Genomic DNA, 27798 nt, shown 5'->3' with positions numbered 1-27798 from the left:
TGGTTCTGAAAATCTGCAATTCTGTTACAAGATAATGTTGTAAGTTAGAGCAATTACGGGATCGGAGTTCGGTTCGGAAGTTTTGCTCCTAAAATCGGAATCGGTTCGGATATCGGATCGGAAGATATTCAAAAACAAAAAAATACATTAAAATCTGTATGTGGCCGGCGCGTGGACAAATGCGGCACGCTACACTGATGGCAGAATTTGTTTTGATCTCTGACAAAAGCGGAGGAAGAAGATGATGAATTGTTTTGATCTCCGACATAATCGGAGGAAGGAAAATAAGATAATGACGTTCCAGCGCGCGACACTACCGCCGATCAACGATAGGCCTCTTCTCTACAACATCGTGGTGATGGCGGAGGTAATCGTAAACTCTTAAAGGTCGCATGACCTCCCGAAAAAGACGCATTATTATCAAGAGTTGTTTACCATGATATTCACCTTCTCTACAACATCATAGTGATGGCGGAGGTAATCGTAATCTCATAAAGGTCGCAGGACCTCCCGAAAAAGACGCATTATTATCAAGAGTTGTTTACCGTGATATTCACCTTCTCTACAACATCGTAGTGATGGCGGAGGTAATCGTAAACTCTTAAAGGTCGCATGACCTCCCGAAAAAGACGCATTATTATCCAGAGTTGTTTACCATGATATTCACCTTCTCTACAACATATCACTTCGATGTTGTATAGAGAAGGTGAATATCACGGTAAACAACTCTTGATAATAATGCGACGTCTTTTTCGGGAGGTCATGCGACCTTTTTGAGATTAGCTTACCTCCGCCATCACTACGATGTTGTAGAGAAGGTGAATATCACGGTAAACAACTCTTGATAATAATGCGTCTTTTTCGGGAGGTCATGCGACCTTTATGAGATTACGATTACCTCCGCCATCACTACGATGTTGTAGAGAAGGTGAATATCACGGTAAACGCATTATTATCCAGAGTTGTTTACCATGATATTCACCTTCTCTACAACATCGTAGTGATGGCGGAGGTAATCGTAAACTCTTAAAGGTCGCATGACCTCCCGAAAAAGACGCATTATTATCAAGAGTTGTTTACCGTGATATTCACCTTCTCTACAACATCGTATTTTTGATGGCGGAGGTAATCGTAAACTCTTAAAGGTCGCATGACCTCCCGAAAAAGACGCATTATTATCCAGATTGGTTAACCATGATATTCACCTTCTCTACAACATCGTGAGGTAATCGTAATCTCATAAAGGTCGCATGACCTCCCGAAAAAGACGCATTATTATCCAGAGTTGTTCACCATGATATTTACCTTCTCTACAACATCGTAGTGATAGCGGAGGTAATCGTAAACTCTTAGAGGACGTATAGTCAGATAGTCGTAAATATTACCGCGCATGTCAGCGTGTTCAACTAAATCTTATTTGCCTCCGCTTAAGATCAAAACATGTCGTCTTTTCGTTGTTTTTCTTCCTCCATTTTTGTCGGAGATCAAAACAAATTATCACCAATTATCATCATTATCGTTTTGTTCTTCCCCGATTATGTCGGAGATCAAAACAAATCATAATCTTCTTCTCCACCTGCCTTTCCGCTAATATCGGAGATAAAAACAAATCATAATTTTCTTCCCCTTTATCTTCTTTTCCTTCCACCGCTTTTGTCTGAGATCTAAACAAATCACCAGCGCATTTTGACGGCAAACATGTCGCCACGTGTTTTTTTTTTTTTGTCTTGTTATGTTTTGGTTTTTCCGATCCGATTTTTTCCCCACTGGTCAAAAATCGGAGTTCGGAAAAATGTAGAAAAAAGGGGAAAATCGGATCGGATCGGGAATTGGAATAAAAATCGGTTACAGCATTATTACAAGACTTACAACTTGATCTAAAAATGGAAATTCTGTTTTGTCACTTGAAAATGTACGCAGCAAAAACCTGAATTCCATTTTGCAAAGGTGAATTCCATCAATTTTGACATGAAAAGTATAAGAATCAAATCAACTGTCCCTGCAGTTGTTTCCACTTGCTGCCCACATATCACCCACCATCGCCATTTGTCTCACTTTGGTCTTTTTGGATAAAAATCTTGCTATCCCTGATTCGTGATTTCTCTATTAACAGTTTTGTTCATCAGTTATTTGTTTAAAGAGAAATGCCAGTAGTTGCAGTAAACACTGATTTCATGAGAAAGTCTGTAAACCAGGCTTAATTGTCAGTATATCATCGAGGATCTAGATCTGGTACAGTTACATAAACTGAACTTTGTGAAATCTTGAAATCTACGCTGAAAAATGTTCACACTGAAGATAACCAACACAGAAAGGCACACGTGGGACAGTGTATTATTATTGCTGGAATAAAGACCAGACGGAAGTGACCGAATCCGTGCTTATTTTGCTTATTTCTCAGCAATTACACAATTTCTTCCAAAATCCTTTGGCACATATTTTTTATTCATACAAACAGACACTTGGGTGGTCATTATATAAGATTCTGTAAAAAGTCATTTTGAGATCGTTACCAATACTGGAATTTATCTTTAACATTTCTCTGTTCCTTCCATTCCCCATGCCAATTGCATTCATACCAAATTGTATGTATGTCCTGTGTATGATGATATTTGTATACTAGAATTAGAAATTAAATGTAAAATTGGTCAGGAAAAGGAATGCATACTTCACTGTCTAACACAAAGTTTTAAATCACATTCCAATTGTGAACTAATGATGGAAACTTAGCAGTAAAATCTTAAATATCCGTACTTTATTAAGTAAATGTTTATGTAGAAGCATCTCTACAAATAATAATGATAACAAGGGTGATGCCTTATAAAGCACACACTCCATTCGAAGACACTCATGACGCTAGCCCAGCAACACTTCCTTTAGATGCAGAAAAACTACAAATACACATGGAAACAAATTTTAAAAATATATCTGGGGGCCGTCTTACAAAGAATTGCAGTTGATCGGATCAATCGCAACTATGGAAAGCCAGCAAAGTCAACATATAAAATGCATGTTTCTTCAAAAAAAGGTCTACATATGAATGTATATTTATAAATGCATTGATTTTTGACAATTTGGTGTGTTCTCCTTTGTTTACAAAGGACATTTTGCAAATTTCCTGTAGAAAAAAAATGACACTGTTAGATTTCCATAGAGTAACGATTGATTGGATCAATAGTAACTCTTTGTAAAGACGGGGCCCAGTAGTAACTTAGTTGTTTCTGTTAAACTATGTGATGAAAAAAGGATTCTTTATTTATTTTGAGAGTAGATGAAAATCTGTCTTTTTCTTATAGGATGATCCCAAGGCTCATGACAAATTTGTTCGCATAAATCGAGCGTATGAGGTTTTGAAAGATGACGAACTGAGAAAGAAGTATGATCGATTCGGTGAGGAAGGCCTGAAAGAACAGAAAAACCAATGGAATAGATACGAGAGCTGGCAGTTCTACAAGACAGAATTTGGTAAGTGAGCTGATTTCATTTAAGGAATATAACCATTGTGTTATTATTATGCCTCAAATGTTACCCTGTATGCATCATGATTTGGGGTAAAAGTTGTCTTCTAAGTTCTTTCTCACTAACCTTATTTTCTGTTTCCGTTGAAGTAACTCCCGTGGGAACTTCAGCACCACAACTTTCTGCTGCATTAATACTCAGCTGGTATAACCAATTACTTAGAAAAAGTTGGAAACCTTTTACATAGATTTAATCAATCATAGTGGCTGACCTTATGGACAGCAAAAATTACCCTGGGGCATTTTTGTTAAAGTGGAGATAATGGCCGAGTTGGAATTGGAACTCGCAACCACACAATTGTGAGCCAATGCTCAAACCACTAGACTAAATAACACCTGTATATGTTCATGATGTATATTGAAAAAGCATCAGCTGTTATTTTGGTAGTAAATAGAGCATGGTTGGTTCATGTGTGCTATTTCTTTTAACCCTATCTAGGCCGGGGTATTTTGGGAGTTCATATGGCCGGGGGGGGGGGGGCCTCCCAGGCCCCCCCCAAGATCTCGGCCGTTGACCGCGCGATCGCGCCGAAAACTGGCATGCTGGTTGCCTGGGACATAATCTCCAAGATTGTATAGTAATTTTTTTCGTGCGAGTCGCTATTAAGTGATTATGCTAATTTATGCGTAATTAGTATGCGAAATCATACTTTTTCCTCTAACTCCCTAAATAAAGCTCCAAATGTACTAATTTTTGGTATAGAAACTCTTTGTGGTGTTCTTAGCAAGTGTACATGAAAAAAATTGCGATATCAAATCATTTTCTTATGTATTTTATTGTTTTTTGCAATTTCTTATGTATTTCTTTGTTTTTTGACCTTTTGTTTTTCATTGTTTTTTCAATGAAATTTGTTGGGGACTCTTCTGTGATCATAAAAAGCATAAAATAAATACATTTAGAGCAGCAAAACTAAAAATAATCATACATTTATGAATTTTGGTTGAAAACACAATTTGCATTGACTTTGTACACGAAGTCACGTTTTTGAGCAATTTTCGGTCTGACATGCACTTACATAATGTTGCGTAATTTCAGAACCACGTACCCGGAGGAGGAAAAGTTGCGCAAGACTTGAAAGTAAAAAGTCAGCGAGTGGCGCGGTCAAAAAATTTAGCGCGGTGAAAATATTGCGCGATTTGTTGAGGGGGGCCTCCGAGGCCCCCCCCCCCCCGGCCTAGATAGGGTTAAACCAAATTATGCGTATGTAATATAAGCCATATTTGGATTTCAACACTACAACAGTCAATATCATGTTTTCTAATGTTACTTATACATTTTTTCTACAGGTTTATATGATGAGGATCCTGAGATTGTGACACTCAGCAAGTCTGATTTTGGTGAGTTACAAGTAATGTTTATACTTGATTCTGAATAACTATGGGAGCTAGAGAGTTTCATTACCAATGTTAGTAGTAATAATATGCCCTTTTATAATCTTTATAGGCTGTCTGGCAGGGAATAATTTTAATCACAAAATTTGATTCGGGCATAAGAGATAAACTCAACTAGTTCTATACAGGGCTGTGTAAAAATCTGCTACACAAAATATTTTGTGGCGCAGTCTTTGAAAAAAATGTAGAGCAAATCATGATGCGATATCAGTGAAATGATTCTCAAACTGGTGTTCTTTTCTCTTGCATCATGTTTGCAAAATAAAAGATTTTTGGAAAACCCTACACTCAGGTGCAAATTGAGTATATATATTTATATATGTTTTTTTTTATTTGAGAGATGATTTTATTTTTCTCCTTCAGAGCAATCTGTGTTTGGACAGGATATCTGGATTGTGAATTTCTACTCACCAAGATGTCATCATTGTCATGATCTAGCTCCAACTGTAAGTTCAAGACTCATTAGCCAGATTTCTGATATCCATTTGAACTTAGACCATGGTCTAACTTTGTACTAAATCTATGGGAAGCCAGATATGTCAAATTCTTATTACATTGTTTCTTTTTATGTTTAATTTGCTCTTTCTTCATGCTTTTATGGAGAAAAACACTATGTCAGTTGTAATTTTCATACGGTATTTAATGATTTAAATGTCAAATGAGCAGATAAATTGAGCCTGTAATGTTTTATGTCACAATTGGCTTTCCATAGCTAAACCACAACTTTAAACCAGATTTAATGATAAACTCAAAATCAGAATACGGGCCAATTACTGTAAGTTACAAGCCATCATTAGAGACAATGAAAGTTTAGTTTCAATCAAGGGTGTGAGAGTTAAGATTTTTATCTGATTTCAGATTTTTTTTGTTTCGATTTTCAGCTGAATTTCAGCTTATATTTGGCTTTCCTCTACAAAAAGTATGGGAGCTCTTTCTATTTCAGATTTTTACAATAATCTTCAGCTTTTTTCAGATCTTTTTATTTTTTGTGACCACTCACACCCCTGGTTTCAATTCAAGTTGATCCTATGTAGTTTGGTTGCTCATTTTAACAAAATGTTTTGTTCAGATTGCGAATATGTTTAAATGGCTAGTGAATGAAAGAAGATAAAGCAAGATATTTACATTTGTTTACTTAATTTTGAGTAGATCCTTTTATTTTCAGGCTTTTTATAATGTTCATATTCATTTATTTTGAGGAAAAAACCATGTGTGGTATTGATTTGATTCCTATGTTGTATTTTTAAAAATCTAGTGGAGAGAGTTTGCAAAGGAGGTAGAAGGGGTAATCCGTGTCGGAGCAGTGAATTGTTGGGATGACCGCCCCCTGTGTACAGCTCAAGGTGTTAAGAGATTCCCTACACTCTTTGTCTATCCAAAGGTAAGGTGTTAAGAGATAACCTACACTCTTTGTCTATCCAAAGGTAAGGTGTTAAGAGATACCCTACACTCTTTGTCTATCCAAAGGTAAGGTGTTAAGAGATACCCTACACTCTTTGTCTATCCAAAGGTAAGGTGTTAAGAGATCCAGAGGTAAGGTGTTAAGAGATACCCTACACTCTTTGTCTATCCAAAGGTAAGGTGTTAAGAGATACGCTACACGCTTGTCTATTTATGAAAATTAGCACATTGGTCAATTGCCACCTGTGGCCCAATTCATAAAACTTGTTATGATAACAAATTTGCAATAATAGTTAAAAGCTAGTGAAATCCTTCAATTTGATTGGCCGATTTTAAACTTGTCATAGAAATTGTGCATTTCTTACTCTAACAAGTCTTTATGAAACAGAACCCTGGTCTACTCCATCTTTATCTTCTTTAAATTTGGTCTTATCTCACACTGTCTATTTATAGTTTATCTACATGTAAACCTACATGTAGTTGGTTTATTAATAAGTAATTAATAATTTTCAATTAGCCCATTTATCAATTAATTAGATTTCCTGTTAGGTTATACAGTCCGACCTCTCTTATCCGGACACGTTGGGACCAGCACCAATCCGGATAAGGGATTTATCCGGATCTGGGAGACCAAATATCAAATACACGCAGCTGCGCTGCCGGTTGCCTCCCCAGGACAACGGCAGTAGCTGCACTATTGTAGTGGGCGTACAGACAGTATTCACTGCAGTATCATTGCAAATTATAGGCAGTGTTTTTACGGAAATGAAATCGATCGATGGCCAAACTCTTAGATAATTTACCTGCTAAAATGACTGAGGTATACATAGAGCATACCAGGAAAGAAAGAGAATGACTCGATGAAACCAAGTTTTACAATTATCGGCGGGTATTGCAGCTTCGCAATGTCAGCCATTCTTACACTTACACTGACTGTTGGCTCAAACATGATAGATGGTGCTGTCCGTATTGAGGCCAAACGTTAGCTAACGAGACATGTGTTGTTTTTCCCGCGAAGCAAAAAGAGAAACGTGATGAAATGTTTGCGCTGCACCCTGATTTACTGGAAATAATCATGCCTAAGTTCTTTTGGTGATTTGGGTGAGATAATTTCATGAAAATAATTTTTTTGTAGGTTGACTATATTGGGAAATATATGTAATCAAAGTGAGATTACGTATGGGATTGAGTTTAGATTGAAATCTCATTTCCTGACGTACTAGATTGAATAAAAAATAAAAAAATCTCGGCAAGTGTGTGTCTGGATAATAGAGAGATCCGGATAAGGGGAGGCCGGATAAGAGAGGTTGGACTGTACCTGCATTGTCTATCATCCACTTGGTCTATTAATTAGTATAGATGATCAGATGACTTGTTTATAAACCAACTTTTAATTTTACAAAGTGACAAACTGGCATAATATGATTATTATGCATAGAAGAATCATTGTATACATTCTGTAATATTCTGGAATCACCCAAATAATTAATTAACTCTATTTTCATGAGAATCATATTCCCTGCCCACAAAAATGCATACATGGGACTACACATAAATGTTTGGCCAAAGCAATTCGGCTGTTAGTCAGTCCAGTGAAGTGACCAGCTGAGCTCATCATTTGATAATTCTTTTCTGTCCATTTTATTATTTGTATTGTAACTATGTATACATGTATTTTGATTGTATTGATATTTGTATGTTGTTTTTACTTTAATTTGTGGAAAATGAAAAATTTGTCTTATGTGTTTAGCACGAGGAGTACACAGGGACGAGGACATTGGAACCACTGGTCAAGTTTGCCCTCAATCTGATTGATGTGACCATTCATCCACTGTGGACAGGTGAGTGACCATTGACCAGTCCTAATCTATTAGATGGACAATCCCATAAAGCTTGCCAACTCTCCCTATTTTTAGGGACTGTTTGTCCATAGGATTATGTAGGAAAGTTAGCAATGTCCTATTTTTTGCTCATCTAGCCCGAAATTTCTACACAGAATTTTGAAACTCATTAAATATGATAATCGATGCATATTTTTGAAAACTCTTCAAACTGCTTCGTATTTATTTGTTGACTGATTTTGATTTTTTTTGTTCCATCTGAGAGCTACATGTACATGAGGTTCAAGGTTCTACACAGAATTTAGAAATTTTGACTAGAAAATTATTTATAATAATAATAATATAGAGTATTTATAAAGCGCCAAATCCACACTGATTATGTGCTCAAGGCGCTGAAAATATACTTTGGTATATTATTATTACCCCGGCTGTAGCTGAGCTGCCATATATTGGCGCTAAAGCGTTCAAGGAATAAATCCTACCGGGTACCTATTCACCTCACCAGAGTCGAGTGCAGCACAATGCTAATTCATACGAAAATTATTTATATAGTTTACAAAGATACTTCTTCCCTGTCATTTCTTCATCAATTTCAATTCTGTTTCCTTAATTTACATCACCAGTATAATTCACTACAGTGTCAACTGGGCTGAAATTAATATTGTTATATTTTCTAGCAAGATGCCGAATGAGCTCCACATCATTGACGTGCTGGTTATTTAAAGAAAAATAATTTGTCCCTGTCTGTGGACCTGCAATGTTGGCAGGTATGAAAAGGATGCATGTCTGCCCCCTCTATGAGCTACCTTCCTGAAATCATTTATCTAAGTTTATGAGGGCTGTACTTTTCTCATATAATCCCGGCTTGAGAAGTTCTTGAAGCGAAGAAAGAATGGAAAAGAGTGGGGGTGGACATGACAGAAAAATTGAGTATTTTACTGAATTGTGCCCTGATGTGAAAATTATTTTCAACTCTCACTTTGCTTATAAGAAATTATCTTTATTTTACCTACCTAAATAGTCATGTACCTTTCAATGTTCACATAAATACTCTATAAGACATGGGGTCCGTTGCAGAAAGAGATGCGTTTAAACGCAAGTAAAAAGTCCTAAGTCCTAAATGCGCGCTGTTGATTGGTTGAAAATCAAGTTGCGCATGATTTTTTAGAGTTGCGATTGATTGCAACTCTTTCTGCAACGGGCCCCTGGTCAATTGGAAACCTATCTGATTCTGCTCATCAAATTCTTTGCTTGTTATAATTTATTACTGTAAATGTTTTCAGATTCCAATCTGATCTTCCAAGCAGTCCATTAATGTGTTGAAAGGAAGCTGGCTTTTGTTAGTACTTCATTTTGTGGAATGTGGGAATTCAAACACCTTTGACATTTGAAACTAGAGAATTGTAAATAGACATGACAAACAGTCTGTCAGCGGGAAATGAATACACTCTTTGTATTTGCTTTCTATCTATGTTATTGTGAAATTATGGGAGCTGAAACTGCCTGAATATTTTAAAAACATAAAAGGAGATTGTTTTATAGTTGAGTATTCTGAAAAGGACTTTGTATTTTATTGAAGAGGTACTCCAGGATGAAAAAGATATGGTTTGAACAGATAAAGAAATATAAGACAAATGAATCAATGAAAATCTGATGAAGAACGGACAAGGAATAACACAATTATGACATTTTAAAGCTTTGCATTATTTTGGTGAAACAGTTCTATGCATGTTTTCATGAATATTCAATGAGGGAATTTATGTCATATCCCCACTATTCCTTTGCTGTAGATCATTATTTCAAAATATGTTTTTTTCCCAAATGTCACAAATATTTTTTTATAGCTCATTGATCATTTTTTCTCTCCCATTTTGTTGTTGTATTGTTAATAAAAAGTTCCCTTAGTTTCCTGTCTCTAATAGGTATGTGTGTTATTACGACAGCTATATCATTATATGTAATTCTTCTTGACTTAGCTCGAGCTGAAGCTGGGGTAATAATAGCAGCGCTTTGTATCCTCTGGCAAAAAGCGCGTTATAAATCCAGCTATTTTATTATTATTATTGTGTCACCTTGTTTCAGGTAATTTCAAGAAGGTATTGTTTTCTGATGAATCTAAGAATCAGCCTTGGGTGATCTCGTACTGTGGTTCCCCGACAGGTAAGAACTCTTCTTTCCTTCTTTTTTCCTGGTGTTACATGTACTTCACACATTTTGCAGTATTCAAATGCTCATAATTCTCGAAGATTTGCACAATTTTTCTCAAACTTTTGTTGATTTTATTCTTTGATTTCTCTGTTTTTCACATAAGGTAACTTACTCCAATGATGTCATTCTCCATTAAGATGCAATTTTCACTAGTCCAATTTTGCTCAAATTTTTCACAATGCAAGCCTGCCATTAGCATTTATACCGTAATTGTTAGAAATATTTGTCAAATATTTTTGTTTTACTCAGGAACTGAAGGAGAAACAAGTGATGTTGCCAGTGTAGGTTGCTTAGATAGAGATGACCAACGCAAATTAGCAGCCATTTTGGTAAGTTCATCCTTTTAAAAACCATGACAAAACTTATCCGACATAGCAGTTTGTGAACATGATAAATGGTGTATAAATATCAGATTTTGCGGAAGACAAATATTTGTAATTTGCATGTGATGTTCTACATATGTTAATGTGAGATTTAAATTTTTATAGAATTATTTGAAGTAAATGTATATATATATACAGTATATATCATTGGAGCATTTAGGGTAGGAAATTACTGCTTTTGTTTGGTGTATGGAATTAAAACTGATATTAAATTGAGTTCCTACTTGTATTTACCATATCTCTATTGCATATCTCTGTCTCAGAATTTTTTTACTGTTGTTGTTTATGTCTGTCTCTCTCTTTGTCTTTATTTCTCTCTGTTTCTTTTTTGTCCTCATTTTTGTCCCTGTTGCGATTTTGGACTTTTCTGTCTGGCTTTCTGTCTCGGTACTTCTGTTGTTTAAGTCTGTGTATGTCTCTGTCTTTTTGTCTCTTTCTGTCTCATATCTGTGTTTGTCTGTCCCTTTATCTGCATTTCTATTTCTCCAATGTCCCGTATCGCAACCCTATGCCTTTAAATTGTTTCCTATTAAACCATTTTGCTGTCTTGTATTATATTTTCCTTGCCTTTTTATGGTGGAAATGAATAAAAAATTGAATTTAAATTAATGTCTGTCTATAAAAAAATTAATTCCATTTGATTTTATTTTTTATATAGAATAAGGTTGTGAATATTGGCTCGGTGGACTGCGTAGCCTCATCACAGCTCTGTACCAAGTTAAAGATTGATGAATCTACGATACGCTTTTACGAGAGAGCAAAGGAAATCACCAAAGGAGGAAAGGTATGTACTTAATGATTACCTCTGAATGATTGTTCCGAACTATGGAATAGTTTGCCAGCACGTCTGCATGTCATCAGTGGAATCGTTTAAGAGAATTTTAAAGACATTTCTTTTTACTAAATAGGTTCATTATTGCTGATTGAAATAATCACTAGAGGGTATTCATTTGTCTCGCAATCTACTATGGTCAACAAGGAAATTCGTAATCACTCTCGCAAAAACGTACCGATAGAGGGCGCATGCAGTACGGCCCTGCAACGCATGCAATCCGACCCCACATTATCAGAACGTACCACACTTATGCCTGAACAAATAGCCGAACTCCTCGAGTTCGTCCTCAGATCCACATATTTTCTGTACAGAGGCTCTTTCTATGAGCAAACAGAAGGAGCAGCAATGGGTAGCCCAATCTCAGCGGTTGTGGCTTACCTATATATGGAAGGTTTTGAACAGAACGCTTTGCCCAAATGTCCTTCCACATGCCGCCCACGGGTGTGGAAGAGATACGTCAATGACACTTTCATAATTGTAAATAATTCCGAAGCAGACAGCCTACTCGCATACATGAACAGCTAGCAACCGTCCATTCAGTTCACTCTGGAGACTGAACAAGGAGGGAAATTAGCATTCCTTGACACGCTAGTCCAAAGACACAAGGGCGGGAAACTTTCCACCTCTGTCTACCGCAAGCCCACTCATACAGACCAATACATACCATATGATTCTCATCACGACAAATCGGTCAAGAAGGGTCTTGTTAAATGCCTGTTCGACAGAGCAGCACGTATTATAACTCACCCGCCTGAACTCCCGAAAGAAAGAGCACACATACGTGGCGCCTTATACAGCAACGGCTACCCACGCCGTTTTATCAAGAACACTTTCAAGAAAAAACAACCACCAAGGGATCAGAAGGTTTTCAAGACTTGTACAGTCTTGCCATACATAGATGGCCTTTCACAACAACTTAAACGCCGATTAGAAGGTCACGGTATCCGAACGGTTTTCCGCTCGGACACCACCTTACACAAACAGCTTGTACACCCCAAAGACCCTATCCCTGATCACAGACGTGATGGCGTAGTATACAACATTCCTTGCCAGGGATGTGACGGGTCTTACATCGGAGAGACAGCCCGACCGATAGTTGAATGCATTTCTGAACACAAGCGCGATGTTCGGTTACAGAGAATCGACACATCCCCGGTGGCAGAACATGCTTGGGAGAAGCAACACCACCCAGATTGGGAGGGTGTACATTGCATTGCCAAAGAAAGACATTGGTATACACGCAGGATTAAGGAGGCTATTAGTATACGTCTTTGTCCTAACAACTTCAACAGAGACAGCGGGATCGACATCCCCGATTTCTGGATGCGAACCATCCGACAGCACAATACCCCCTTACCTGGCAGTGCACGCCGACCCGATCGTTCCCGGCCCCGATCGAGGGACCGCTCAGCTAGTCAACCCCCGCCCACGGGAAACTAGCGAGCCCGCCAATTTTGGTCTCATTTGCATATTGCCGACCCACGGCGTATTTGCATATACCCCCGGCTTATTTGCATAACTCCTGACCAATCACACAACGGATCAGTGCCCACCTATTGTTCTCGCATTTGTGCGTACGGTCTTGGAGATTAGTATAAATAGAGTACGATATCGGACAATTTTTCGTCACTTGATAAAGAGTTGCAGCGGCACTCGAAAGCTCGTGAACTTGTAAGCTAGTGAACACTTTTTGCGAGAGTGATCACAAATTTCCTAGAAAGCCAGTGAACACTTTTTGCGAGAGTGATCACGAATTTCCTTGTTGACCATAGTAGATTGCGAGACAAATGAATACCCTCTAGCGAACATTTCTTTTTGTTGTTGTAGTGTTTTGATATTGGAGATTTTTATAAGAGCATAGAGCAGTTTTGATCAATTGGATTTTCTTAATGTGACAATGAAATAAGTGTAATTATGTATGAAAAAAATCTGCATATTCCATGGTTTTGTACCAAGTGAAACCTTTTTTCATTAATACAGGCTATTATCTTCTGATAACTTTGCATGGTTTGACAGACCAAGTTCAAAACTTGGATTCATGGATGCATATTGATTGGACAATCAATAAAGGAGGTGTTTTGATCATAAGGTCAAAGGTCACAGGGGTCACAGGTGATATACCTGGCAGGAAATATATTCTGTGGTGATTCTGCTTAACACTATCATCAGGGTTCCCACACAGTTATGGAAAATCCTGGAAAAATTTGAGATCATGGAAAGTCAGGGAATTAGGAAAATTTGTGAAAAGTCATGAAAAAGTCATGGTATTGCATTTAAATGTACCTCGTGGATATGGCAGCTTTCCAGTTTGTCGTGTCTCGCAACTCTCATACTCTGTGATCATACTCTGCTATTATAATTGATGTCCTTGATGTCCATTTTTCCCAGTTTTGTGACATCCCAAAATTCTGCATAACTCCCGGGATGTCACGGGAAGTGATGGAAAGCAGCAATTTAGTCATGAAGAAGTCATGGAATTCTGTTTTCAAATATCTGTTGGAACCCTGATCATTGTTTTTTTCTGTTTCTATTTACTGAAAATGTTTTTTCTTATTTTAATAGGAATTGGAGCTTGAGCAGCCAAAACAGATTGGTGATGAGATTCTTAAACAGCTGCCAGATCTTTCCACATTCACCAGCTCTCAATTACAGGTATGTGTTTATCATTTTGCGTTTCAGGCAACCAGTACAGGGGTGTCCATACCTATTGAGGTGATGCAAGTTCTGTGTCTCTCCAATAAGTATATAAAGGAAAAAATAACCATTTATTTATTGGGAAATTGAATCATACACAATTTGCAAAAGGCTTATTTTTATTTACATGATCCTACCGATACTCTAAAAATATTTGTGGCCGTCTTCTAATTTGATAAAAGAAAGTCGGTCAATCACAAATTAGAATGGACTCAAGATCGCTATGTACTTCAGGTTGCCGAAGTTCTCAACAATCCAAAGTCCTCGACTCTTGACAGGGTCCTGTAACACATAGGTTAGCGATTGATCATACCCTTGATTTTCATGATTGATTGTACATTGTAGTCAATGCAATCAATCGTAGACAATGTTCTATGATGATTGCTAAGCTTTGTGTTATAGGCCCCAGGTCTCATGGTTGTTAAAGATAAATTCCAGTTCTGGTAACGATCTCAAAATGACTTTTTACAGAATCTAATACAATGACCACCTAAGTGTCTGTTTGTATGAATAAAAAATATGTGCCAAAGGATTCTGGAAGAAATTGTGTAATTGCTGAGGAATAAGCAAAATAAGCGTGGATTCGGTCACTTCTGTCAGGTCTTTATTCCAGCAATAATAATACACTGTCCCACGTGTGCCCATCTGTGTTGGTGATCTTCAGTGTGAACATTTTTCAGCGTAGATTTCAAGATTTCACAAAGTTCAGTTTATGTAACTGTACCAGATCTAGATCCTCGATAATATACTGACAATTAAGCCTGTTTTTATTCCAGACTTTCTCATGAAATCAGTGTATACTGCAACTACTGGCATTTATCTTTAAACCCAAGCAAACTTCATGTATCATTCGTATATGTTTAAAAATGAAAGGCTATCATCTGTTCCTTCTATAGGAGCACACTGAATTGCCAAGTCAATGATGCATGCATGAATGTACAACATGTATATAGAAAAATGTTTTGACAAGACGTGCATTTGAGATGTTGGTGTTGCTGGCTTTCCATAGTTGTGGTTGATTGAATCAAATGCAACTCTTTGTCTTTGTAGGACAGGCCCCCTCTTTGATCATTTATCGTTTCCCAGTCCATCTCCATCTTCTTTCACTTTTGCGGAAGCGAAAACTTGCTAAGCTGCAAACTCTTTGATCATTGTACAGGAAGCCAGGCATGACCTTGAGGTCAAAGGTGACGCCCCTCCGGTGGTGACCTACTTCATGAAGAAAGCCGGAGATGATGACCTGGAACTTAAGAAACTTCCTCACCTCCTTACAGATATGAAGGTAATATCAATATTTTTTTAATAAAAGAGCATGTGATTTCATTTTTTTTTTACATATAAATGTCCAAAGTATAGTCCCTGGCTAAAGCATTTATCAAGAGTACTTTTAAACATGTTTATGTTTGAATAGTTTCATTGTTCAGTACGTATAACCAGTGTGTTCACTCAGTTGGTAGAGCGTCCGTCTCACAACCGGGAGGTCAAGAGTTCAAACCCCGGCCGCGTCAGACCAAAGACGTTAAGAGATGGAAGTTGCTGCTACCCTGTTTGGCGCTCAACAATGCAAGGAATAGAGCTACGTCGATCTGGCGATGCACAGTGGCTGCCAGGCCCAAGATCAAACGGGCAAAATTAATTTTCTGAGTATCTCTATTTCAAATTTTTATTGCGAACATTAAAATATGTTTTTTCATTTCTTTGTTATCATTCTAGGTGAGGAAGTTTAATTGCAGCACCGACCAAGCTCTCTGTGATGATCTCTACCTTGGCACTCATCTACCAAAGGTGGCGCTCTTCAGGAAAGGAGGAGGTCATGAATTTCATCACGGTAGGGCAACCGCGTTGTGACTCGCGACCCTGTTTGATGTACATTCTGCTTGTTATAAGCCATTGATATCATGGCATTTGATTGGTCGAGAGCAAATTTGTCATAGAATTGTAGCATTTGTAATTGATTTGAAAATTTGATTTAGGAATGGCACCACTGGTTATTTCTTGTTTCAAACTGACTGTCAAAAACAAAAAGGACTGTGATTTTATTTAATTTTTTGCATGAGATATTTACCCATTTTCAATAGTGATATTAATTCTTTTAAACTGCGCCTGATGTCACGCTACTGTAGATTTTCCAGTAAATGAGGCACTCATGGTTTTATGAGGTGACCTGTGAAAAACATGTGTGTTTCTAGTGACAAATGTGGACTTATATCTTTTCCAAGAAATCATTCTATTACTGTACTTAATCTGTATGATCCTATGTCGTCCCATTGGGACCAACCCATATAGTACTGCATTTTTATACCATCATTTTCGTTGTTTTAGCGTTATTCATTAAGTCTTTCAACATGATGTATTTGCCTATTGCAGGACGTTTGTTTGCCCAAGATATAGCAGCCTTCGCCAGGAGTGGTCTAAACTCTCGTCTGAGGGTTCTTGGTCCTAATGACTTCCCTAATCCTGTCATTAGCAGCGGAGAGCCTTGGTTTGTGGACTTCTTCTCACCGGTGAGCCCTAGATTTTTTCTCTTGGAGGAGACATGTGACCTTTTCTCATAGATTTTAGAATATTGCTTTGTGCCGTGTAAATATTACCAAGTCAGCGTAGAAAGGGACAGCAAAGTGCATTGAAAGGAGCAATATAGCACACTCATTTTTTTTACAACTCCAAAAGTCTTGAAGGGTTTTTACCCTAAAATTCTTGAAGATAAGCCACAGATTATTCTCTCTAAGGAAAAAATATGCCCTACTATAAAAAATATGGGATATTGCTTCATGTTGCATAATTACATCCAAGTAAGAATAGAAAGACCCAGGAAAATTCTTTGGAAAGTAGCAATTTAACAGCCTTCAAAGGAATATTAAGGACAGATTCATGTAAAGTCAAATATTCCCCCCCCCCTTGAGTTTTTCTTTTTGGCTGTTATGGGATGCCCTGTCTCGAGTTTGGGCCTTTCGCGAATGGATTTGTTTAATGCAAGAATGCTGCATTGCCTTAATAGGTGCCTGGATGGTACCATGACATTTGCTCTGGCGACAATTGCTCTGCCGTGAATTCTGCACTCTAATGATATTACTAATATAACTTCAACCTTGGATTTAACACTATACCCTATCCTAAACCTAACAATATACCTATCTCTTATGCAACTCTAACCCAATATCTTAGACAAAATAACGCCCAGAGCAATTGTTGCTGGAGTAAATGTCCTGTCATCGCCTGGGTAGTTGGTAGAGCTCTGGTAATGCTAGCCAGGTTCCCGGCTTCAAATCCCAATTGGGGCAACATAATTTTCTCAATTGCTCGTTCCTCGCAGTGAAAATTCATCTTTGGTTAACGTTATCGTTCAATCATATTCTTATTTCAGCATTGCCCTCCCTGCAGACAGTTATTACCGGAGATCCGTAAAGCAGCGTCTCGGGTGCCATACGTCAACTTTGGCACCGTGGACTGCACCACGCATCAGACACTGTGCAGCCAGCAGAATATCAGGTCCTATCCTACCACGGTCTTCTTCAACATCTCCAAGCCCCACGTCAACGTGGGATTCTCTAATTCACATGCTATTCAAGAATTCATTGAGGTAAGTGTCACTTATGAAATGATATGCAGGTACTTTAACCTGGTATCCAATAAAAAATGGCAAGTCGATTTTAAGAAACTACAAAAAAAAGAAGGAATAATCAGAGCGGTTGAACAGAATCAAGCAAACAGTAAAGTTTTGCTATTTTTAAAAGTTGTAATCACTACACATATTTCAAATTGGCTGCTTATGTGATTTCATTAAAGATGTAACTCCTCTATCAATCCATTCAATACAAAAGACTAAAATATCTTTTCATAAATATAACTGAAAATATTTTTGTTTAAGAGAACATTTGACAACATGCTATTCAAGAATTCATAGAGGTTAGTGTCACGTATGAACTGATATACTCTAACCTGGTATCCAATAAAAAATGGGAAGTTGATTAATATAACTGAAAATATTTTTTTGTTTAAGAGGACATTTGACGATATGCTATCTGTGTTTTAGTTTGATCACTCCTCAGAGGTTATGTGCTTTTGAGAAAAAAGAAGAGATTTGTCCCTATGAGTTATAATTTTTTTCATCAAATTACCGGTAGGAGATTGGAAAAGTCTTTGAGGCTTCATGATACTCCATGTGTTTTTATTGTGCATGTTTTTTATGGCTGGTAGATTTATGTGCCTATCATACTCTCACTGGGGAGTAATCTATCATTTCATAATTAATTTTTCTCTTTCAGGATATCATAAACCCCAATGTAGTATGTCTTTCTCAAGCCTGTTTAATAGCTTTGTGAAGAATAGAGTGAAAGAAGACCTTTGGATGGTAGACGGGGAGTATATATTATTCTATAATTCCATTCTATTTCTTTCCAGGATACCATCAACCCGAAAGTGGTATCCCTTTCCCAAAGCTTGTTTGATAGTTTGGTGAAGAATAGAGCAAAAGAAGACCTTTGGCTTGTAGACTTCTATGCTCCTTGGTGCGGCCCTTGTCAAGCTCTTATGCCAGAATGGAGAAAATTTGCCAAAGTGAGTTCATTTTATGATTAGCTTATGATTTCTTCTCATATATCATAATGGGGGCTCAATTTACCATAAAGGGGTAGGCAGGGTAAGTTGTGACACTTTTTGCTTTTTGAATTTTAGAATTGATATGATTGATAAGCTTGTATGAATAAGTACATTGCCTTAAGATTTAATTCTTCTGAAATATTTTTCACTGATATATAATTTTCTAACCCCATAAGGAAAGTAATTGTCACCTTTGAAAAAAGAGATGTCAAATGGCTCAACTTGCCCCATCTGTGGGGTAGGTTGAGCCACCTTCTGAGGTAAGTTGAGCTACAAAAACTATGTACAAATGTATGGGGGAAGAACCAGCACGTCAATTTTTATTCGCTCGTCCTAGGACGGGATGTATTATGGTATCACACTCTGTGTCCATCCGTCTGTCTGTTAACTTTTCCTTGTAAACGCGATAACTTCAGTTTGACTTAACCTAGGCTCATATAATTGGCCTGGGGCTGGTGGCTCAACTTGCCCCTATGCTCAACTTACCCTGCCTTCCCCTGCAGGTAACTCTGCCTAAGTCCAATCTTGTGAGACCATAGAAATCTGTTTGACTTCAGAGAAATTAGACTTAGAAGAGGTATATAAAACATGCCTTTGAATAATATGGTCTAAAACATTGCTTATGGAAGGACTTATGGAAGGTCGACTTAGGCAGAGTTACCTGTAATTTTTCATGGTATGATATTGCATCAAATATGTCCAAATTTGGGACATACCATCATTTCTGAGGCGATTAAGATGTAGCAATCATTCCAAAGCAATTCTGAAGAAATATAACATACATTCATATTACCAAGGAAAGGATAATCCATTGGAATCAAAAGGTGATTATTTGCTTTATATTTCAGATCGGAAATGATTTGATTAGAGACAAAAAGAAGCTTGTTTTTATTTCAAAACTGCTACCTAAACCGATATATGGATAAATTCAGGCTAAGTGAAAAAGTTTAATCTCTTTGTTTGATGTTAATGTGCACATGATTAATTTAGTCATGTGAATTGGTAATTCTTGCTTGTTTGCACTTGAGTGCATGCATCAGAGGATGAGAAAGTTAGCACACATGGATATCTAGTTTTGTTGGATTCGTTTGGCCAACAAAATTTTCACTACTGGTACATAGTATGACAAATTTTCATTTTACTCCAGATATTGAAAATGTTACTTGTGACTTTCTTTTCAGAAATTGAATGGCACCGCTCATGTAGGTTCTGTAGACTGTGTAGAGCATGCATCCCTATGTCAACAGCTTAGTGTAAACAGTTATCCTACCATAAGAGCTTATCCTATGGGACATACAGGCACTGCTAGATTCAGGTAAGTGACATCGATAGTAGGGAGTGTTCGCACTGCTACGCATTGCGCTTTTAAGGACATAGAAAATGTATTGTCAGATGCCCTGATGACAATGACCAACCAAGTGGTCTTTGTCGAAAATTGGTGAATCAAGATAGCAGTCTCGTCTTAGACTCTGGTCAAACAACATATTTGCAATTTTTTGTTAGCTCCGAAAGGTAGGACGGAACTGCCGCTCCGGTTCACCAGTTTTTCGACAAAGGCCTCCCCGCTGTATATTGTCATTTGATAGGCATTTTCAATAGATTTACTTCGAAGGTATTATTTCAAATTAATCTGATGAGGATCAGCAGGGTTGAGGGTCCGTGATTTAACACACAAGACGGGATCACCAGTCATGCGTAAGGTCCAGGGTAACTTATGAAAAGCTTTATGAAACATCCCCCAGGGAACCGTAGCATGGAAAGTATATTTGGTGGCAACTTCACCTACCATCAGTGACAGTTACCATGGTAATAAGTAGTGACCACTGATGGTAATTTGAATATATTATTTTGCCAGGGCGGGGGTAGTCTGCAGACACAGACCCTGATTGAACCTTTGATCAACAAGTGGGCCTTCACACAAGAATATCACATGTAAAGCTTGCTCTGCAAGGTTTTTTTTTTATACACAGTCACTGTAGGCTGCACATTCAGACCCTTAACTCGAGTGAAGGGTTTGCACAGCAGACTAAGGTGGGGTACGATGTATAGTATAAAACCCAAAAATTTATTGCACTGAAATATTGATCATCAAAGGAGTAGAAGCAGTTATGATAATAATAATATAGGTATATCTACCCAGGGAAGTACTGAAAACTGTTCTCCCAGCAGGCCCTGCTATTAATTATTATTACCCCGGCTTTAGCTGGGCTGCCTAGGCGCTCAAGCATTCAAGGAATTTTTTTCAAGGAATTACTTCCTAACGGGTACCCATTCACTTCACCTGGGTTGAGTGCAGCACAATGTGGATAAATTTCTTGCTGAAGGAAATTACGCCATGGCTGGGATTCGAACCCATGACCCTCTGTTTCGAATTCAGAAGACTAATCCACTGGGCACAATGCTCCATATGTTCAAACGTGTACAGTTAAGAGAGAGACTTGTTGAAAACTTTGGTACCTGAAGTGATACAAATATGAATAGATTCAATTATTTCAGTGTTGAATTTGACATAAATTATTGGAAGTGTTACAAGAAAATACATTCAATTCCAAATCAACTTAAACATAAGTCCCCGAAAGCAAGGGCAAGTCTTATGATCATATGCAATTCTACAGTGATTTGCATTCAATTGCAACTCAAGTTTCTTGTGTCTGAATTGAAAAGATCTATCATTATGATGATCTGGTAATAAATTGCCATTAAACCTTTTATTTTGAAATCATCATTCAATGGAATTATTCATGATTATATTTAATTGCCGAAATATGTTAAGTCTCCAAGAATTTGTGTTTTTTTATAAAATCTATTCTACCCTGTCTTGTACCCTAGTGCATACAACGGCTGGAACCGTGATGTAATGTCTCTCATGGGATGGGTTCATAACTTTCTCCCATCATCCGTTGAGGTAATCACCCAACATAACTTCAGAGATAGAGTACTACGGAGCACTGAACCTTGGGTTATAGACTTCTACGCGCCCTGGTGCGGGCCTTGTATGTCATATATGCCTTCGTTGGAAGAAATTGCAAAGGTATGGAACAATATTCATGACTAACATCCGAGTGCTGTTTCATAAAATCTAGTGACAATAACAATTGCACAATAGCTATAGCAAGTTCACTATCGACCGATCAGATTGAATGATTTTGATAGCTTATAACTGTTATTGCAAATTTGTTATCATGAAAAATTATATCATTATTAGTAGTTAAGAACTTCTGTGGTGATTATGAAGTGAACGCAAGGAGGTTTCAAATGAGATGGAGTAACAGCAAATGAAATCCCTTTAAACAAGGTTAAAAACTGCCAGCAGAAAGTATATGTCAGGCATGCACTTTGCTTGTGATCTCTTGCAATTGTGTAGACAAAATGATTCCTGCATGACTCTGCAGCTATAGGTCATATATAAAGGGAAATATGCTATTTTGATGATAATAACTTTTTTCTCCATCTTGGTCTGGTTATATGTGTAGTACATAATTTGGAGGCATGCAAAAATAAACTCTGAAATATGACTCAAATTTACTCGGCTGGGCATGTGCGCGTACTCATCTGGCATATACAATACTGAATAACAATAATCCACCGACCACATTTGAAATTTTCAATCGCTGCAAACAATCAGGAAAAGTGTTATAATCTTTTTTCAGTAAAGGTCAAATTCTTACTTTTTTCACTAAAAGTTTAATTGATATAATCTGGGCAAATATCTTGGCGTAATGATGATTGGTTATTGATGTCTTGTAATGCGTTCCAATTTCAGTTTGTTTATTGATATGAAAGATGGAAAATTGACACAAATGGATATTCTTTAAATTTCACTCCTTTGAATTCTTTGCTGAAAGTGGCGGCTTCGAATCAAGGCGGACATCAAAAAGGTCCTTACTGCCGTTCTTTCTTTTGTGCTTCTTTAGAAATGATCAGATGCTTGAATAAATTTTTTGCCTGTTGGATCTCTAGTCATAGAATCTTCTTGATGAAAGAAAGAGATTTTTGAGTTATAAGACAAAAATATTGATGAAAGTATCTCATTTTGTTCTCATTTGTAGGCTTTGAAAGGTTATGTACGGTTTGGTAAAATTGACTGTCAATCTTACCAATCGACCTGTATGCAGGCATCTATACAAGCCTATCCTTCTCTTAGAATATACAAAGGAACAGAAACTAAAGGACACTCACAAGTAAGTATCAGACAATTTGTTTTTTATTTGTAATTGTAGATCGTGTGAATATTTATTATTATTATTAGTAGTAGTATTAGTAGTAGTAGTAATAGTAGAAGTATAGAGCACTTTTAGAAATGCATGTCGACTTAGAGGACTGGAACGAGATGACGTCATTTTTTGGCCTGCTATATGCCTTAGGTCCTCACACACGTCCACTATCGAAATCGAGAACCTTGCCACATCCATTTTGCTGTTCTAAATCACAGACGACGTGCTCGTGAGTGACGTCATTTTAACCGTTCAAGTCCAGCATGAAGATCAACCTTTCCCTTTTAAAAGACAGTTTTCAGTGACTTTTCACAAAATTAATGTAAGTTGTACGATGCAATATGTTTATCATATTTGAAATTGCTTTCTGATCTTCAAAATATACATTGAAAATGAATCAAAGCAAGTGAAAGGGCACATGTGCACAAGTTGCACCTTCGCATCACCCGACCGGGTTGCCAGGCGATGGTGCGCCAGATCTTCCGGGTTGGGAGCGTGCATGACCCGCTGGCTATCTTGGTGTTTCATGTTGACGTACGTACACGTACAAGTCGAGTGAAATCTAAAGTATTCGCATCTGTAGTGAACAAGGGCAGAGGACGACGTTTACTCGAATGATAAGATGACTGCTACGTCGTTCACTGCTCCTAAAATTGTCTGGTAGCAGCAGCAGAAGTAGTAGTAGTAGTAGTAGTAGTAGTAGTAGTAGTAGTTGTATTATTGTTGTTATTATTATGTTATTTATTGTGTTGTTTACTTTGAATATGAACAATATTGGATAAATCAATTGTATGAATTTATTTTTTAAAATTAATAAAAATACATTTTGTTTTGTTTTGTAATAAATGGCATTCATTTTTTGTGACAATAATGATATGATTTTTCTGAAAGCAATTTATCATGTCAGTCATTATTCTTAATTAATGTTGAGTTTTCTCTCTTTTTTTGCTTGGAGTGGGGAGTATTTAAAATGAGACTATGAATGACTCATGCTATTATTCTTGTGATTATTGATGATATAATCGAAGGAAACCATTCACTTGTAATTTTCCCTTTCAACATATTGTTGTAGTGTTACAATATGGGTCAAGATATCTGTAACATTCAATTTTATATGTAGGACTATACACTGTTTATCACTTATTTTTTAGTTGTGTTCTTAGGAATAACATGTTTTTATTTCACTATCTTATCTTTTATTCACAGAATTGGTTTGGTGAGCAAGTTTATCAAAAGGAACCACAGTATCTTATCCCATTCCTCAAACAAAGATATACTAAAAAGTTAGATGTAAGTATAATCAAACCAGTAAATAGATATTATAAAACAAATAATTTCAAGGATCGCAATTGGTTAAAATGTGTCCTGTGATATTCAACCTTTGTTGCACGTGGCATTGTAGTGCAAAAAGGTTCCCATAGAAAATTGCATTGGGCAAAAGTGAGCACTATTATGACAGAGTAGGAGAGCAATAAAAGAATCAAATAAAACAAATAATGCACTGTTTTGTGTGAAAATAAGTGCAGTACTGCACCTATCCAAAGAAATGTTTGTGTATGCTGCAATTCCACTCGGGCACTCGGTTCTGTGTGTTGTTTGGGTAGAGAGTTGCTTCTGCCCCCCAAATAATGAACTCTATAGTGGTAGATTAAACATGATGGTTTGTTAATGTTGGATGACGGCTTATAAATGTTTGAATTTACTTTTTTTTCAATGAAAACAGGTAAATCGGTTAAAACCTAGATGAAATTAAATCACATTTAGAGCAATGTTTGGTCTGTTTAATGTGCAGGCACAAATTTGTGTGCAAATTTGGAACAACCTTCCTTGACATTGCAAATGTTGTCTTGTAAAATCGCCAAGAAAAATTATGATATGTAGCAGGAATAGTCGCTAATGACCGGTAGTAAGGACTAGTTCTAGTCTTACAGCTGACGGCCTGTCTTACAAAAGATTTGCGATTGATCGATCAATCACAACTATGGACTGCCAGCAATGTCAACATCTATTATGCATGTTGGTTCAAAATATTTTCTAACTATGATGTATATTCAAGCACTCATTGTTTCCTGGAAAATTCACTGTGTTTCTCTGTTTACAAAGGACTTTGTGCAAATTTCCTGTAGAAAAAATTATGACACTGATGGATTTCCATAGAGTTACGATTGATTAGATCAATCGTAACTCTTGGTAAGACGGGGCCCAGGTCATGGTTATGAGGTGAGGTTGGCTTATCAAATAACCAGGACCCAGCTCACTATCTCATAAAAATTTGCAATACACATCATTTTGATTGGGCATGTGAGTAATTACCCACACTTACCTTAAGGGGAATCTTACCCAAATAACAAGTGGAATGCCTCTGGCCGTCTCACCTGCATCACGCGGTTCAATATAGCAGCAGTGCTGACTTTGAATACTACTCTAACTCGCACAAGATGTTCAGTGATACATGGTTACTCTTATGTCCACTTTTTATGAACTAGACCAATAAACTTACAGAGATATGATGGTTATTCAACAAAAAACCCCAACATGGCCAAAGTTCATTGACCTTACATGACCTTTGACCTTGATCATGTGACCTGAAACTCAAACAGGATGTTCAGTGATACTTGATTACTCTTATGTACAAGTTTCATGAATCAGATCCATAAACTTTCAAAGTTATGATGGTAATTCAACAGATAACCCAATTCGGCCAAAGTTCTTTGACCTTGGTCATGTGACCTGAAACGCGCACAGGATGTTCAGTGATACTTGATTACTCTAATGTCCAAGTTTAATGAACTAGACCAATAAACTTTCAAAGTTATGATGGTAATTCAACAGATACTCCCGATTCGGCCAAAGTTCATTGACCCTAAATGACCTTTGACCTTAATCATGAGACCTGAAACTTGCACAAAATTTTCAGTGATGCTTGATTACTATTATGTCCAAGTTTCATGAATCAGATCCATAAACTTTCAAAGTTATGATGGGAATTCAACAGATATCCCCAATTCGGCCAAAGTTCATTGACCCTAAATGACCTTTGACCTTGGTCATGTGATGTGAAACTCATGCAGGATGTTCAGTGATACTTGATTAACCTTATGTCCAAGTTTCATGAACTAGGTCCATATATTTTCTAAGTTATGATGACATTTCAAAAACTTAACCTCAGGTTAAGATTTCGATGTTGATTCCTCCAACATGGTCTAAGTTCATTGACCCTAAATGACCTTTGACCTTGGTCATGTGACATGAAACTCTAGTAGGATGTTCAGTAATACTTGATCAACCTTATGGCCAAGTTTTATTAACTAGGTCCATATACTTTCTAAGTTATGACGTCATTTCAAAAACTTAACCTCAGGTTAAGATTTGATGTTGACGCCGCCGTCGCCGTCGGAAAAGCGGCGCCTATAGTCTCACTTTGCTTCGCAGGTGAGACAAAAACCTGTTTTCATAGGAAAAAGAAAAATCAAACAAGTTGATAGGTGAAAGTTTGAACAATAACGGACAAAGAATAAGAAAGTTATGAATTTCTAAAAGTTGTAAATATTGGTAATCATTATACCCATGGAGACTTCAAATTGGTCGCATTTGTGATGTCATAGTGATGTAAGGCAAGGACGACTCACTCTCCCATCTACTACAATTCATGAAATGGCTAAAAAGTAATTTTTCCCAAAAGTTTTATTTCAAATTATATACTACCTGGGTTATATTTAGATTACTACCCCAGGGAATGGTTACCTAGGAGAAAACCACAAATCCCTGATAATTAAGTACATGGCCTATGGAAAAGTTGTCCTTGCCCCATGTCATAATTTTCTTACCCAGTTGCCAATTTTAAATCTACATAGTCTTAGTGATCTCAATTTTAAAGCATCTATAACTTTCTTATTGCTTGTCCGATTTCTTTCAAACTTTCACCATTCTGTTTCATATATTTTTCTCCTTCCCAACACAACATTTTATGGCCAAGGCTGGATTCCCCTTTAAAAACCGTCCAAATGCCCCCTGCTATGACTCGGACATGTTAAAACTTTCAAAGGATCTCTCGCATGTAATTCTGACCAATACTTTGGATTGCATTACTTGTATAATAAACTCATTTAATACGTTTTTATGAATGTCTATTGTTATCTTATTTCTTTCCAAATTCAGGGCACTGGTCATGCGAAAGATGAGCTATGATGTTGGCCAAATTTGGTCAGTATTTCCTTTCATCCACTGCAGTTCATGGCTGAGATAGAATGAATAGGTTTATATCAGAAACTCAGATATTGTTATTTATTATCATACCTTTTCTATGTTTTTATCTTCATGATATTGTAACTTCTGAAGGTTTCCTTCATAATACTGATGTATTTTGTATTACATTTACTGTGATTGTATTCTAGATGAAATTAACTCACTAGGAATTTCAATGCATTATCAATCGTGCCTTTAAGGGAAAAGTGCTCTGTGAAGAATTCCAATGTTATTTTAAAATCCCACATGTGCATTTTATCCTCCAAATGTTCATGAAACTTGCACAGATGTTTGTGTGTAGCAGTTGTTCCATTTGTTATGGTTTGGTTTGGCGGGATTTCAAGGATGTCTTGGATAATTTGTGAATTAATTCTGCATTTTATTTACAATCAATAATGCTTGTAAGCTTATGTACAAATTTGATGAATTTTAAATACACTAATTGTGAATTTGGATTTGCATTTGTTT

At 37.0% G+C, this 27798-nt stretch overlaps 1 protein-coding gene across 1 annotated transcript in view; it reads left to right on the top strand.

Moving 5' to 3' along the window:
* Positions 1–27798, top strand: part of LOC121417547 (dnaJ homolog subfamily C member 10-like) — a 28846-nt gene extending 1048 nt beyond the window's left edge. Inside the window, exons 3-21 of the mRNA XM_041611288.1 lie at positions 3297–3465; positions 4806–4856; positions 5274–5356; positions 6166–6291; positions 8062–8152; positions 10235–10312; positions 10610–10689; positions 11402–11527; positions 14141–14230; positions 15432–15554; positions 15986–16100; positions 16640–16776; positions 17637–17852; positions 18674–18829; positions 20053–20186; positions 21701–21902; positions 22921–23052; positions 24292–24375; positions 27244–27798. Of these exons, the coding sequence (XP_041467222.1) occupies positions 3297–3465; positions 4806–4856; positions 5274–5356; positions 6166–6291; positions 8062–8152; positions 10235–10312; positions 10610–10689; positions 11402–11527; positions 14141–14230; positions 15432–15554; positions 15986–16100; positions 16640–16776; positions 17637–17852; positions 18674–18829; positions 20053–20186; positions 21701–21902; positions 22921–23052; positions 24292–24375; positions 27244–27273 (2223 nt within the window). The 3' untranslated portion in view covers positions 27274–27798. The remainder of the gene's footprint in view (positions 1–3296; positions 3466–4805; positions 4857–5273; positions 5357–6165; positions 6292–8061; positions 8153–10234; positions 10313–10609; positions 10690–11401; positions 11528–14140; positions 14231–15431; positions 15555–15985; positions 16101–16639; positions 16777–17636; positions 17853–18673; positions 18830–20052; positions 20187–21700; positions 21903–22920; positions 23053–24291; positions 24376–27243) is intronic.

Source organism: Lytechinus variegatus, chromosome 1, assembly GCF_018143015.1.
Source record: "Lytechinus variegatus isolate NC3 chromosome 1, Lvar_3.0, whole genome shotgun sequence".
Lineage (NCBI taxonomy): Eukaryota > Metazoa > Echinodermata > Echinoidea > Temnopleuroida > Toxopneustidae > Lytechinus > Lytechinus variegatus.
The sequence above is the reverse complement of the archived record's forward strand: the minus strand, read 5'-3'. Positions and strand labels throughout refer to the sequence as shown.